Source organism: Manis javanica, chromosome 2, assembly GCF_040802235.1.
Source record: "Manis javanica isolate MJ-LG chromosome 2, MJ_LKY, whole genome shotgun sequence".
NCBI lineage: Eukaryota > Metazoa > Chordata > Mammalia > Pholidota > Manidae > Manis > Manis javanica.
Window position 1 is genome coordinate 14,793,079 of NC_133157.1, and position 15,273 is coordinate 14,808,351.

Here is a 15,273-nt window from a genome sequence, read left to right on the forward strand (position 1 = left end):
TCTTTGCTGAAATGTAGATTGTATCACAGGCCCCAATAACAAAGTCACCACGTCTTCCTTCTGCCCTGCCGCGACGGTGTGGCAGAATGAAAACCAGGAGCTGGAAGATGAGACTAGCGCAGTCGGCCTCTCAGGTCATGATCTTGTAAACAGAGCTGGATTAGAGCAGGGTTTCCCTTTTGCACCATTGACATTTTTGGGTCCAATACAACTTGTCGTGGAGGGTCATCCTGTGCCCTGTAGGATGTTTGGCAGCGTCCCTGACATCTAACCACTAGGGACTGGCAGCAGCCCCTCAGTCGTGACAATGATGTCCTTTGGGGTGCAAAATGGCTGTTGCTTGGGAAGTGCTGGATTAAATTTTTCAAATGTCAGCTGATTCTAGGACTGTAGGCTGATGTCTCACTCTTACACACACAGACACACACATACGCTGCCATTCCACGTATAGCTCTGCTCCACTTTCGAGAACTGCAGTGTTCTGAGCTCTGTTTCTTTGCAGACAGTCGAACAGCCAAGCCGCTTATTATAAGCCCCCACCCCACGCCCACTCACCACCGCCATGAAGGAGGGCTTTATGGGTGACACGCTGGGATTTAAGTGTGCTGTGGCTCCCCGGGGATCTCTAAACAAATGCCTCCACCTCCTGCTTGCCACTCAGGTGGGCTCCGGCAGACAGTTTTGGCAGCTGTACCTGTTATATTTCTGTGATCCACATGCATGGCTTTGTTTTAGGTTCTGAACGGAACTTCGGTCCACAGCTTCTGCCAACCCACTCCCCTGCTCATGTTACTCTCTCCTTTAACCCCTGACAGCGGGGGCTTGTAGTGCCAAGCAGATTCTCGTGACTACTCATAATAAAGTGGTGCAAGGGAGCCACAAGAGGGAAATACCCACACGGGTAGGAAGTTTACATCTCTCTTTTGGATTTTCACTTTGGCTTTTCTGTCATCCCATTTTCAGCTGGAAGAGTAGACAGATGGAAGGTACCATATTTGTTCTTGTTTATACATGGTTTTACACTTGTGGCTCTGGGAGGAAGGCAGTTCCCCACCTGTGGCAAGTTCCCGATGAATCTCGTGAAACCAAAGGCAGACGAGGGTGAGAGGTTGGGGAAAGGGTCTTTGATTGCTCACGGCCCAGTCTGTCACGGCGCGCTCAGGAGTCCTCCCTCTCCAGCCTCTGCGGCTCTCCCCATCGGCTCGCTTGGCTCCACTCCCCAGGGGAGGAGCTCTGTCGGCAGGGCCCTAGTGACTGGTGGGCACCTGACCAATCACATACCAGAATGGAGGGGAGGAGAGAATGGCCTTTAGGCTCCACCCCTTACCCCCACATCTCACTTGGGCTCTGCTGTAGTAAACATCCTGTTGTTTATGCAAATAGACCCTTATATGCATATCACTATCAAGGCCAGGTGAGATTCTGGTGGAAGACTAACATCCACCCAAAATACTTGTCAAAATGTTTGTGTCCTCACCATTGTAAATAGTAGACATAAAAATCTGAGATCAAGAGAGGATGTAACTATCCAGAGTCACACAGCTACACATTTCCAGCCAGGTGTAGAAACGGTCTTTCAAAGGTTCTTGCCCGTTAAAGGCTCACTGCCCAGTGAGCAAAGCAGATACACGAACAAATAAGTACAATAAAGGATAAATAACATACAGTTGTGTAAAGTGAGCAACCAGAGTGAAGAAAGGAACAACTAACGCTTTGAGAGGAGCAGGAAAAGGAAATGACCTTTGAGGACCTGATCTCAGCTGGCTACTGAAGCATAAATAGGGCTTGTGGAGGGCAGTGGAGGCAATCTGAGTACAGATTATCCCAGCAGGAAATAGCAGACATGATCAGTATCAACGTTCATCATGATCTTTATCCTCACCATCATTGATGCCATTTAACGAGCACTTACAAAATGCCAGGCACGGGGTGGGACACTTTACATAAATGAGGTCATTTTGTTCTCACACTGGGTGCTATTGTTAAGCATATTTTACAGAGGAGGAAACTGAGATCCAGAGAAGTTAAATGACTTGCCTGAAATGATTCTGTCTATAACAGAGGGACCCCGGATTAAAAGCTACCTCTCCATATAGAGCAAGGTGAACTTTTCTAGAATAAGTAGGGTGGGGAACAGACAGAAATCTGTTCAGCTAGTACATAGAATAATGATGGGATGATAAAAACATTACTTGTAAATTTCCCAAAAGCTTCTTGTGGCCTCTCTTCTTTCCTGCCATAAAAACCTCTACCTGAGTTTTCCCATAGTCTTAAGCATTTCTTCAACATTGCACCACCATGCCATACTGCCACCTCCCAAAAAAGAGATGGGCAAGACCCCTTCAATCCCTTGGCCATTAGTTTCCCTTCTGAACCCCAGGGGACCTTGAGGCTCAGAGTCATCAATAGGGGAATTCTCTGGCTGTGTTTCCTTGGGGTGAAAGAGACATTCCACCGAGAGTTGGAGAAGTGGATTCTTAATGAGCTCCACTGGCTCATCATCTGTAAGGCATCAGCCCCGATCATCATACTCATTCCATCCTAAGACTTTGTGCATTTATCTGATTATACCGAAGCAAAGTGTGCGCTCCAGCAGGTATGTCTATGTGAGAGGAGAGGAAATAACTTCCCACTTATTGAGTACCTGAAATGAGAGGCAGATTGTTTTTGAAGATACTAGCTCATCGTCTGCTTTACACATGAGGAAACTGCATCCCTAAGAGGCTAACAAGTTTGTACCTGTTCACAAAACGTGAACAGCAAAGCAGGAATATGAGGCCAAATCTCCATAGATGATCTCCATCTATAACAACTCCAGAAACTGTACTGGTTTTTGCAAACCTTAAGACACTCTGCTGATGGAAATAATATGATGAATGTATGTTAACAGCATTTTTTCTTTTCCTTTGTCTTTTTCTCTTCCTTTTCTTTTGTTTAATTTTTCCCCTTTGTCTCTCTCCCACCATTGCTTTCTCCTTTCTTCCATTCTCTTTAAAATTCCTTCTCAGGACTCCACAGAATGGAGCAAGAATGAGAGGAAAAAGGCCGGCAGAAAAGCATGAACTGGAGATTTGTTGAGCTCCTCTACTTCCTGTTTGTATGGGGCCGTATCTCAGTGCAGCCCTCCCACCAGGAACCGGCTGGGACAGACCAACATGTCTCCAAGGAATTTGATTGGCTTATCTCAGACAGGGGGCCTTTCCACCACTCCAGGAGCTACCTATCCTTTGTGGAAAGACACCGGCAAGGATTTACAACCAGATATAAAATATACAGGTAAGATCTGGGCTAAGCTAGTTCTTGCCTTCCTTGTCTTGCCTACGTAGAGTGCTTTCTGGGCTCAGGCATGGGTATGGGCCTTGTACGGAAAAGCGTCTGGGCCAAGGGATTCATGGCATTTCAGCAGGCGGTTATTCACATTGCCACCCTTTCCTTTTTTGTACTTTGCATGAGAGATTAACAATGACAAGGAAAAGAACAAATAGCTAATATTTACTGAGTGTTTACTATTATGCTGGGTGTGGTGCTGAATACTTCATTTACACTATCTCATTTAAACCTTATAATAACCGTTGGGGGTAGATTCTATTTGTTCTCTCCACTTTACAGTTGATGTAGCTGATCTTGGGCAGGTGAAATTGCTTGCCTACAGTCACACAGTCAGTAAGTGATAGGAGAGGGGATTCCAACCCTGGATTATCTGTGTCCACAGTCACATAATTTTCAGTGAACCACATCAGGTGTACATAGAGTTGTTTTGTTAAGGCTATGAACACACCCAGTATCCTACCCCAAAATATTCACACACTTAGAAACAAGTAGGGACACTCAATGAACAACCTCTTTTTTTGAGCAGGTCCAAACTGGGTCTTGGCCTGTTGGAATCCTAGTCATCCAAAAAGGACTTGACCCAAAGTTCTTTCCTCGTTGCAAACATCTTAGATTTTCCCATTCTACTCATTTACCCTGTCTTTGATATTTCTACAGCTCTCTATACTTATACCTCTTAGGTTTTGAACCATTTGGAATTAGAATGCATTCTTGTGTTTCTTTCTCACCTCACTGGAAATTCTTTGAAGGTCAGACTTACATATAATTCATTTCTGGGTCCCTTGAGTGAGTTTTGTTCTGCCTTACATCATGAACACATATTACGTGTTGTGGACTTAGATGAGTTGGGGAATGCAGCACACGGTCTAGAGGTATAGCCTTTGTCTTAAAGTCAAGAAGGTGGCCAAACACTAACACTTCTGGGCCAATTATAATAGGAGAGCTGGGAAACTTGGTATTGGAAGAAAACCCTGACCTTCAGATGGGAAGGCATAGATTCAGGTCTTAAGTTTTCTATGTATTTGATGTAAAATGTGCATGTCTCCTTTGAACATTTTGTGGCATTGTGGACAAGGATGAATGATTCATGAAATCTCTACCAGCTGCAAAGACCTGTGATTCTATTCTGAATATTCAAATCCTATTTTGAAAGCTGACCCACTAAGTGTTTGAGGTCTCACTTTCTGGGAGCCTAGGAGTGTGGCAAATAATCAGAGAGTAACTGGGGAAAGGTGCTCTGGGCATGATGAAAAGCAGAAACACAAAGGACAATGACTATGGGGTGAGGAAGAAAAGGAGAAAGAGCACAAGAATGAGAAATAAGGGGTATTTTTTCTTTCCAAAGAGAAGAATATCAGAGTTTCAAAAATTGATAATAATATTTTATGTTAAATATTAATAATAATTATTGAGTCAAAGAGCTACCCCTTGGGAGAATACCCAAGAATAATAGTTATCTACTTAATTTCAAATTTGTATCTTTAAGATAGTTTCTGGCAAAATATAGCCATTGCTATTTGTGAACATGTACAAACCAAATATGGGTACTCATAGATTATTCAACAGAGCATGCCAAGAACTAAAATCCCTGATACTGAGAAACATGCAGGCTTGAGATACAGGATTTAGGGGAACAGAAGAAGTAGTGAAGATCCAAATGTCTTACTCTGTGTTTAGTCAGGCAACAATAAATTCTTGGTTTTACATGTGGCTTTATCTTGCATTTGAGCCTCCTGAGGACACTTTAAAGTTGGATGAAATGGGGTTCATATTTCCATTTTAAAGACCAGGAGATGAGTGACTTGAATTAAGTTATGTAGTCAAAAAAAGATGGAGTCTGGACTGGAAACAAAGTCTGATTATAAGCCCACAACCACACTAATGAATATCATAGAAGTAACAACATCCATTCATTGTTTACAAATGTTTCTTAGCAACTGTTGCATTTCTGACCCTGCACTAGACAACCGAGGATCAGTTGGCCTGAAGATAAGAAATAATGATATAACAAATGGTGGCTATAATTGGGTTTTATAAGGGAGCTATTGGCATTTTAGATGATTAGCATATGTGTGTGATTGCTGTTGAAGTAACCTACCCTAAAATGGATGTCCTGAGTGGAACCACAGATCTAGAATATTCTACAGTAGCAACCTTTAATCGAGCATTTATAATGTGCCATGAAGTGGGGGCGGGGGTGTCATTAAATTCTCACAACATCCTGGTGAGGTGAGCAATTCCTTGGCATTTTACAGATGGGAAACCCAAGGTTTGGGGAGGATTGAGTGCGCTGCCCTCGCTCGTCTGTCTGGTGAGGAATGGAGCTCAGGTTCAGACACTATCTACCAGACCCTGAAGTCCTCCCTTCAACCACTATGCTGCACGGTTTCCCCAGTGTGGTGCCCAAATGTAGGGTGTTGCAGAGCTCTGAAGGGCTCTTCCAAACATTTTCCTCACAACCACTTGGCAAATGTTTTGGGGGTGGCCTTAGAGATGCTGAGAAGGGCAAGATTGCTAGTCATGTCGGGGGGCAAGACATCTGGATACTAACTCCATCTCTAGTGTGGGAAGACAGTCAAGGGGGTGGGCATCAGGCAGGATTCCCAGCCTTACCCAGGTCTTGTACAAGAGAAGGTGTATTTCTTCTGCTTTTGTGTTCAGATTTCATGTATGCTTTGCTTTGAATTCCACTGCTAAGACAGTTTGCAGTCATCCACAAGCTCATTTCCAAGACCCATTCGAGCTCTAAAATGAAGTATAAGATTTAACCAAAGTCACACGGTTAATTAAATGTTGGAGTTCAACCCAGAAATCAGGCCCCTGGTCATTAGTTATTCCTTCCTTCCTTCATTTAATCCTCCAGTAATTATTAAGCACCTGCTACAGTTCCAGCCCTCTGTTTGGGGAAGATGATACAATGATGAATAAAACAAACATGGTTCCTGCTCTCATAGGAGAGACTGATGTTAATTAAACATATGTGTATGTGCACACACACATGTAATTGTTAAAAAGAAAAAAGTCTCTCCTATGAGAGCAGGGACCCTGTTTGTTTTATTCATCACTGGGAGATCATTGATACCATAAACATTGATTTGGAACCTATTATGTACAAAGATTAGGTTATCTGCACATGGACACATATGCAGATAGACACCCAGAGACATGTGTGTGCACCCAGGCCAGATTCAGGCCACAGCAAAAGCCAACCAGGACATGTTCATCCTGGCAGTTGTCAACTGACATTTTCTTTTTACATGTTGCACATGCAAACAGTAAACATGTTGAACCACTAAAGCATATCCACTGATAATTTCCTGTGTGACTTCCTGTGTGCTAACATAGACCTAGCACATTAAAAACTGGGCATTTGCATCATGAATGAAAGGCTTTACTACAGGATTGTGCCGTATTATCTTATGCTAGAGAGCCAGCCTATTTGAAATGTCCTAGATCTCAAACTTTGACCTCCCCCCACACCCCCTGACTCCCTTCCCTGTATCCAGGCAGAACCCAGGGTGATCTGGGAGCTTTAGAAAGAAACTAAGAGGAAGTCTCCTCTCCTCACTTCAGTAGGTTAAGGCCATCTCCTTCTTCGTGCATATGCACAGAGGCTGGTTTCAGCTCATAGAACATGGTGGGGGGTCATTGCCACTGGCAACAATGAGAACCTTTCAAATGAAATCCCAGCGGAAGCCTTCTCTCATGTTGCTTCACTAGACAAGCAATAATGTGTGCACAAGCAGTAGTCTGTGGGCACGAGGCCCACACTGACACTCACAAGTCTAAGCTGACTCTCAGAAGCCGAGGGAGTTTTCTGTTTGAATCTGCCATGGTGCAGCAGCCACAGCATTGATCTTGAAGCCAAGGTGCCTGAGGGCTGGCCCAGCTTGCCTAACTCCTTGATGCGTGGTTTTGACCAATTAATGACACTTCTTCCAGCTTCTGCTTCCTCAACTGTAAAATGGGAGTGTTAGTAATGTGGTCTCCAAGGTCTTTATCTTTTCTGAAATTCTGTGATTCCGCAAAATACTGTCATTTGAAAATATAGCATGGGGCAGCAGAGAGGACTCTGGACTTGGAGTCTAGAGACTCAGATTCTGTTTATTTTGGAGCCACTTTCCAGCTTTCTCATCTGGGGCAAATTCTTCCATGCATCATTCATTCATTCACGCATCCATTCATGTAGAATTGAACACCAGTCATATGCTATAAGCTGTGCTATGATTTGGTGATACAGACCTGACAAAGAGAAAAATTGATAAAATGAACCTTCCCCCTTCCCCCCTACACACACAAGCCAGTGTCTACCCCCTCTTCCACAAAGTTCAGGGTTGGGGGTGGAGGGTAGAGAAAAACAAGAGTCAGGAGTGAACAGTGAACATTCTTTGGATAGGAATGAATAAATAACTGCTCAGATACTCAATTTTCTCTTCCACAGAAAGGGATAATGATGTCTGCTTCCTTACTAGGTCAAATAAGAGACAGTTGGCATGACAATGCTTTGTAAAATTTTAATTTTCTTATATCTGGAATCCACATTTTTTGCCACCAAGGTTCTAAATCATTATTTTAACACTATGATTGATGTTTCACTTTCTGTTAAGCCCATACATATATTAATAATTAAATCTGTGAGGGAAATACTATTATTGCCTATATTATGAATGAGAAAACTAAGGTACCAGGAGACTAAGCACATTGTCCACGTCACATATCTAGAAAGTTTGCAGTGCGAGGAACTCAAAGCAGGCCTCTTACACTCTGCGCATGAGCCCTTAACTCTATGCTGTCATGCCTCTTTCCAGTTTTTAGTTACCTGATTTATTACCAAATAATGAGAGATTTCCTCTGACCACAGGCAAGTTGCAACCTTGTGTGGCTGTGGTGAAAAATAACACAGGTATTGAACATCTAGTGTGTAGAATTTTACAGGAGTTGCATACATTCCAGTTCCTTCCATCTTGGAGGCATGACTGCAGTACTAGAAATTATTCCTTTTTTTCTTAATATAATTTAAAAGTCAGTTTGGCCCAAATGTGTTTCCTAATGTTCCCACGGCATTTTTGTGTTTTATTTTTTTTATTAAAAATTTTCTGTTTGGTATCATTAATATAAAATCACATGAGCAACATTGTGGTTACTAGATTCCCCCCATTATCAAGTCCCCCCCACATACCCCATTACAGTCACTGTCCATCAGCGTAGTAAGATGCTATAGAGTCACTATTGTCTTCTCTGTGCTCTACTGCCTTCCCTGTGCCCCCCCACCTATGTTATGTGTGCTAATCATAATGCCCCTTATTTCCCTTCTCCCTCTCTTCCCACCCACCATCCCCAGTCCCTTTCCCTTTGGTAACTGTTAGTCCATTCGTAGGTTCTGTGAGTCTGCTGCTGTTTTGTCCCTTCAGTTTTTGCTTTCTTCTTATACTCCACATATGAGTGAAATCATTTGGTATTTGTCTTTCTCCGCCTGGCTTACTGCACTGAGCGTAATACCCTCTAGCTCCGTCCATGTTGTTGCAAATGGTAGGATTTGTTTTTTCCTTATGGCTGAATACTATTCCATTGTGTATATGTACCACATCTTCTTTACCATTCATCTACTGATGGACACTTAGGTTGCTTTCATATCTTGGCTATTGTAAATAGTGCTGTGATAAACATAGGGGTGCATATGTCTTTTTCAAACTGGGCTTCTGTATTCTTAGGGTAAATTCCTAGGATTGGAATTCCTGGGTCAAATGGTGTTTCTATTTTGAGTTTTTTGAGGAACCTCCATACTGCTTTCCACAATGGTTGAACTACTTTACATTCCCACCAGCAATGTAGGAGAGTCCCCCTTTCTCCACACCCTTGCTAGCATTTGTTGTTCCTAGTCTTTTCTATGTTGGCCATCTTAACTGGTGTGATGTGATATCTCATTGCGGTTTTAATTTGCATTTCCCTGATAATTAGCGATGTGGACCATCTTTTTCGTGTGTCTGTTGGCAATCTGAATTTCTTCTTCGGATAAGTGTTCATATCCTCTGTCCATTTTTTAATTGGGTTATTTGCTTTTTGGGTGCTGAGGCATGTGAGTTCTTTATATATTTTGGATGTTAACCTCTTGTCAGATATATCATTTACAAATATATTCTCCCATACTGTAGGATGCCTTTTTGTTCTGCTGATGGTATCCTTTGCTGTACAGAAGCTTTTAAGCTTGATCTAGTCCCATTTGTTCATTTTTTATTTTGTTTCCCTTGCCCCAAGAGATGCGTTCACGCAAAATTGCTCATGTTTATATTCAAGGGTTTTTTACCTATGTTTTCTTCTAAGAGTTTTATTGTCTCATGACTTACATTCAGGTCTTTGATCCATTTTGAGTTTACTTTTGTGTATGGGGCTAGACAATAATTCCGTTTCATTCTCTTGCATGTAGCTGTCCAGTTTTGCCAACACCAGTTGTTGAAGAGGCTGTCATTTCCCCATTATATATCTGTGGTTCCTTTATCATATATATTAATTGACCATATATGCTTGGCTTTATATCTGGGCTCTCTAGTCTGTTCCATTGGTCTATGGGTCTGTTCTTGTGCCACTACCAAATTGTCTTGATTATTGTAGCTTTGTAGTTGAGCTTGAAGTCAGGGAGTGTAATCTCCCCACCCACCCCCGTTTTATTCTTCCTTCTCAGGATTGCTTTGGCTATTCGAGTCTTTTGTGGTTCCATATGAATTTTAAAACTATTTGCTCTAGTTCATTGAAGAATGCTATTGGTATTTTGATAGAGATTGTATTGAATCTGTATATTGCTTTAGGCAGGATGGCCATTTTGACAATATTAATTCTTTCTATCCATGAGCACAAGATGTGTTTCCATTTATTGGTTTCTTCTTTAATTTCTCTCGTGAGTGTCTTGTAGTTTGCAGAGTACAGGTCTTTCACTTCCTTGGTTAGGTTTATTCCTAGGTGTTTTATTCTTTTTGATGCAATTGTGAATGGAATTGTTTTCCTGATTTCTCTTTCTGTTAGCTCATTATTAGTGTATAGGAATGCAACAGATTTCTGTGTATTAATTTTGAATCCTGCAACTTTGCTGAATTCAGATATTACATCTAGTAGTTTTGGAGTAGATTCTTCAGGATTTTTTATGTACAATATCATGTCATCTGCAAACAGGGACAGTTTCAGTTCTTCCTTGCCAATCTGGATGCCTTTTATTTCTTTGTGTTGTCTGATTGCCATGGCTAGGACCTCCAGTACTATGTTGAATAGAAGTGGGGAGAGTGGGCATCCTTGTCTTATTCCCAATCTTAAAGGAAAAGCTTTCAGCTTCTCGCATTTTTGTGTTTTATTTCCTGTTTATTATTCCTGGACTTTGAGATCGTCTGTAATTGTTAAGTTTAGCAATTATTCTAGGGTGGATTTAATAGGAGAATTGTGGTACCCTTTGTAGGCTTTCATTCTGGAGGGTCTGGGCAGAGGGGAGATGCTGATCATGGTGGCCACAAGACGTGGTTTAATATTGAGTGGTTTTCCCTGCAGGTTACAGAGCAAGTGGTTTGTGGCTTATGGTATACCTTCCTTTGAGTCCTAGATAAGTGCCTAAAAGTTGAATGTAAATCAAGTCTTGGTAAACCAAGTGGAATTACTTCTCTTGCATATTTATTTCAGAGTTGCATGAATCTCCATTCTAATATGCTATCCTGAGGGTCCTTTCATATATTTCACAAAACAACTGTCTGTAGTAGGTTTTGCGGTAGAGCTACTTGGCTAAATGAATGGGGCCAGGAGGTGAGGGGATGGTTCCACTGAGATGAGTGAAATATGGTCCTTATCCAGAACTATTCAAGAGTGTAAATTGGGTGCCTAAGTATGCCCGATGCTATGGGCCTGACAGCCAATGATGTACAAGGTAGACTGGTCCCTGCCTTCAGGGAGCTTACAGACAAGTGGTAGTGAGAGAGAAGTCCACCACTGCACCAGTGGATGCTTGTGGTTGAACTTGAAAGGAAGCCACCAGCCTCTGAATTCCAGATAGAATTTTGATATCACAAGATGCAAGGGCCATATTTCTATTATCATGGCAAAATTTAGTCTAGGTCAGCATTTCTTAAAGTATATTACATGCAACTCTAGTTTGGTGTGATGTTAAAAAGTGTTTTCTAGAAAAAAAAATCCCAGTCAAATAAATAATAACAACAATAATGATCAATTAATTGCTAACTTTGAAGCATAATATATACTAAGTGTCCAGAATGGATATAGCATATATAAATTATTCCAACTGATTGATCCTTACAGTAATCCTGTGCATTAGACATGCTATAATCTCCATTTATGTAACTTGTCCAAGGAAAGAGAGCTGATTTCAGAGCAGAGCAGGATATGTCTCTGGCCAGCAGATTCCAGAGTCTGCATGTCTAACTGTGCTGTGATCACAGGACTTTACAAGATCTTTACTGGGCTGTTTAACAATATTTGAGCAAACCTCTTTGACCACACAACCTCTTTTACTCAGAGGGGTTGGAATTCTGGAGAGCAGGTTTAAGGAGTTGCTGGCTCTACCTGGCTTAGGCAGCTCATGTTTTGCATCTCTGGACGCCAGCCTGTATCAAAGCACCTGGGGACCTGGCACCTGCTGAGGACGCCACCCTACTCGTTGAGTTTTTGCTTTGAATGCTTGAGTCTATATCTGCCTCCTGGTTTATGATGAAAAGGAATGGAATTAGCAGCTGTGTCAAGTAATAGTCTTACCTTTTCTTCTCTCTCTTTCTCCCTTTTCATTTTTAAAATTTCTGCTTTGCTATTTCTTAATCCTAAATCTGGCATCTACCCTGTGGTATAGGGATAGAAACTTCAAGAGGCCAGAACCACTGTTGATGGGAAAGGTAAGATCTGGATTCAATATACAAAGAAGTGGCTGTACATTAGAATCACCTGCAAAACTTTGAAAAAATACCAATGCCTGGGTCCTTCTTCAGATATTTGGCTTGCATTGGTCTAGGATCAAACATGAGAACCACTGACCTAGGGCAGTGGTTGTCAATCGGGGGTGATGTTGCTCACTAAAGGGGCATTTGGAAATACCTGGGGGATGTTTTTGGTTGTCAAATTGGTTGTGAGGGTGAGGGGCAGGGTGCTACATGGCGTCTAATAAGTAGAGATCTGGGATAGATATCCCACATGCACAGCCAGCTGTCTGCAGCCAAGAGTTACATGGCTCCCCTCCAGAAACTGCTCTGGAGCAAGTATTTTTAGAGAAAAGGAAAAGGGGTGGGGGAAGGATGTTAGAATCCATGGTGTTACATTTTGGACTTGGTGAGTTTGAGTTGGAATGATTGAAATACAGGCATGAGGGTAATGGCTGGGTTCCCAGAGGGTCTGGCTGCAGGACCAAAGGGAAAGGGATGTTCCGTGTCATCAAATGTGGCCTTGACCAGGATGGCAGTCGGAAGGGGAATCATTAAGAAAGATGAATCAGTTTTTGCTTCTTGCTGCAGAGAGGCAGGGGTTTAGGGAAGCTGGTTCTCCACTCCAGCAAAACCAGTCTCCATTCCCAGGGATGGTGGGTTTCTCCTCTGACTACACTAGGCCTTAGGAAGTAAGATGCTTAGGCTCCGTTGTTAGGGTCTGATACACATAATCTGCATCATTACAGGCCAGTTTAGACCAAGTGTGTTCGCAGATACTTTGTATTCCTTATAGAGAACGCACAGTGGGCTCAAAAGACAGTGAGAATGGTGCAATGTCCCATGCTTATAGTTGTCAATTTCAGCCACTTACAGGTCAGGTCGGCATCACTGGTGAGAGCTGATGCCCTGGACCCTCTTCCTACCTTATCTTTAATTTAATCCAAATTTCTGGCCAAGGTGTTCCTGAATTGAGAAGGATGGCGAGGGACATTCAGCAAATGGGCCACTTGGTGTCAATTCAAAGATAATCTTCCATGTTGATTATTTACAATTGGCCCTCCACTTCCAAGAACGATAGCTTTATTGCTGCCAAATTGGTACCTTTGCAATACTTTACCTCTTTGCTCTCAGACCGTTACCGAACTGACATTCGTGAGCTGCAAACCTTAGTTTGCTGCAGGGGCCGTAGAGGAATTGTCCAGCATTAGTCGGGAGCAGTGTCTGAAAATGGGTCAGTGTATACCAGACTGACTGACACTGTGTCTCTACACTGACACAGAATATGGCCATGGTTATAACTGGGAAAATCTGGAGGAGAATGGAGACAAGCTCCTGGGGCTTCTGATGCTGTACTCCAAATCTTGGCCAAGGAAGAATGAGAGGGACTGGGTACACGATCTGGGGTACCTGCAGCTTACTCATTCCTTCAAAACCTGTTTACTGATCTCCAGACTCCCTCTGCCCAGGATCTTCACTGTTCCCTGGGGATCGGAAGAGGAAAACCATGATTTCTGCTCTCCAGGAATTCATGATATCCTGGGGAAAACTGACTGAAAGGCAGATAACCACAGTGCCAGTGCTAAGTTCCCAGATGGACTGATACCCTGGGGGCCATGTTTGTGTGGCAGAGGGGAGCTTCCCCTAGCATTGGGATCCTGAAGGTGGAGGCAGATGGAAGGATGAGACAAGTCTAGGAAGGCATCCTGGAGGAAGGGGGTACTGGGTTCAGTCTTCAAGGAGGATTAGGATTCAATGAGAAGACACTGAGGAGAAGAGCAGGGCTGGAGTAGCACCTACAAAGGTAAGGAGGCAGAAAAAAGCCAGAAATTATAAGCTCGTTGTGTGTGTATGTGTATTTTAAGTAGCAATGTTGTAGGACTTAGACCGAATAGAGCTTGGAACCAGCAGTGACAGGAAGTTGGGATGGCAAATTGATTTCAACCAATCTTCAAACTCTAGTTAATTGTCAGAGTATTACTAGACAGCTATTTGGAGCAGTGTCTTTTGTTTTTCATTTCTTGACCCTAACTCACACTAAAAAAATATATTTCACATGGACACTCAATAAACCTACAAGTAAACACATGTGATTAAAATGAAAGTTCCTGGAAAAGAAATAATCTTGTAAGTGATGCATCCTGATGTTTTCTATTCTATTGCAATCTGTTCCTTTCTGATTATTTTTTAAAATGCTGATACCTTCCAGCTAAATTGACTTCAGCCTCCACTAATAGGGTGGGCCTCTCAGTGTGAAAAACACCGATGGTGAGTCTTTCTTGTGGTCTTGTTTCAGCAGCTGGGTTAGCAGAGTTTGCCACGGGTTCAGTTTAAGCAAGTGAGAACCTGTGCCTTGCCTGATTGAGTGACAGGAAAACAGTGGAGAGTCTCAAATGCAAGACAGGTGTGGTGCGGTATACAATTAGAAAATACGGCTCTGGTTGCAGCCTGAGCAATGCGTGGAAGGGAGTAAGAAAGGTTCAAAGGCGGTGGCAGTAATTCAAGGGAGAGGAAGGGAGTGCTGGAGCCAAGACAAAGGCAATAAAGATGGAGTTCATTAACTCCCAAGTACCACTCAGTGCCGCCAATAGAGCCTCTTCGGACCTGCCAGTCAGGCAGCTCTCTGCCTGGGCTGCATCCAGCACTACCTGCCCGAGTCCCTTCTTGGCGCCTCTGGCAGGATGCATTTTCTTACGTAGATGTGCAGGGCTGCTGGATATCTTTCTCTCTCTTGGTGAAAGGAACCAGAATGCGAGGCTTCTGCCTCCAGGCAATGTCTTCATCTCTCAAGGCCTTCCTTTCGGCTTAAGAATTACTGGGTCTCACTAGCAGTGGATGCCCAGCCTGGCTTGGAGGAAGGTTTTGAGTACCACTCTTTATCTCCTCCTGACTTCTCTCTGTAAACCTTGGTGGAAACGTGCAGTCCAGGATCTAAGCCTCTGTGAATCCTAAAACAGTCACTCTAGCTAAGTTTTGAAGAGCCAGGCTTCTGACTCAGGCAGGGCTTGGTTTGAATCCTAACTCTGCCACTTCCCACTCAGGAGAT

The 15,273-nt window shown here is 42.9% G+C and overlaps 1 protein-coding gene across 1 annotated transcript in view; it reads left to right on the top strand.

The window, feature by feature from the left end:
• The window catches only part of BRINP1 (BMP/retinoic acid inducible neural specific 1), a 173,976-nt gene that overhangs the window by 43,392 nt on the left and 115,311 nt on the right, over nt 1-15,273 (top strand). Inside the window, exon 2 of the mRNA XM_017664395.3 lies at nt 3,009-3,276. Within this exon, the coding sequence (XP_017519884.1) occupies nt 3,059-3,276 (218 nt within the window). The 5' untranslated portion in view covers nt 3,009-3,058. The remainder of the gene's footprint in view (nt 1-3,008; nt 3,277-15,273) is intronic.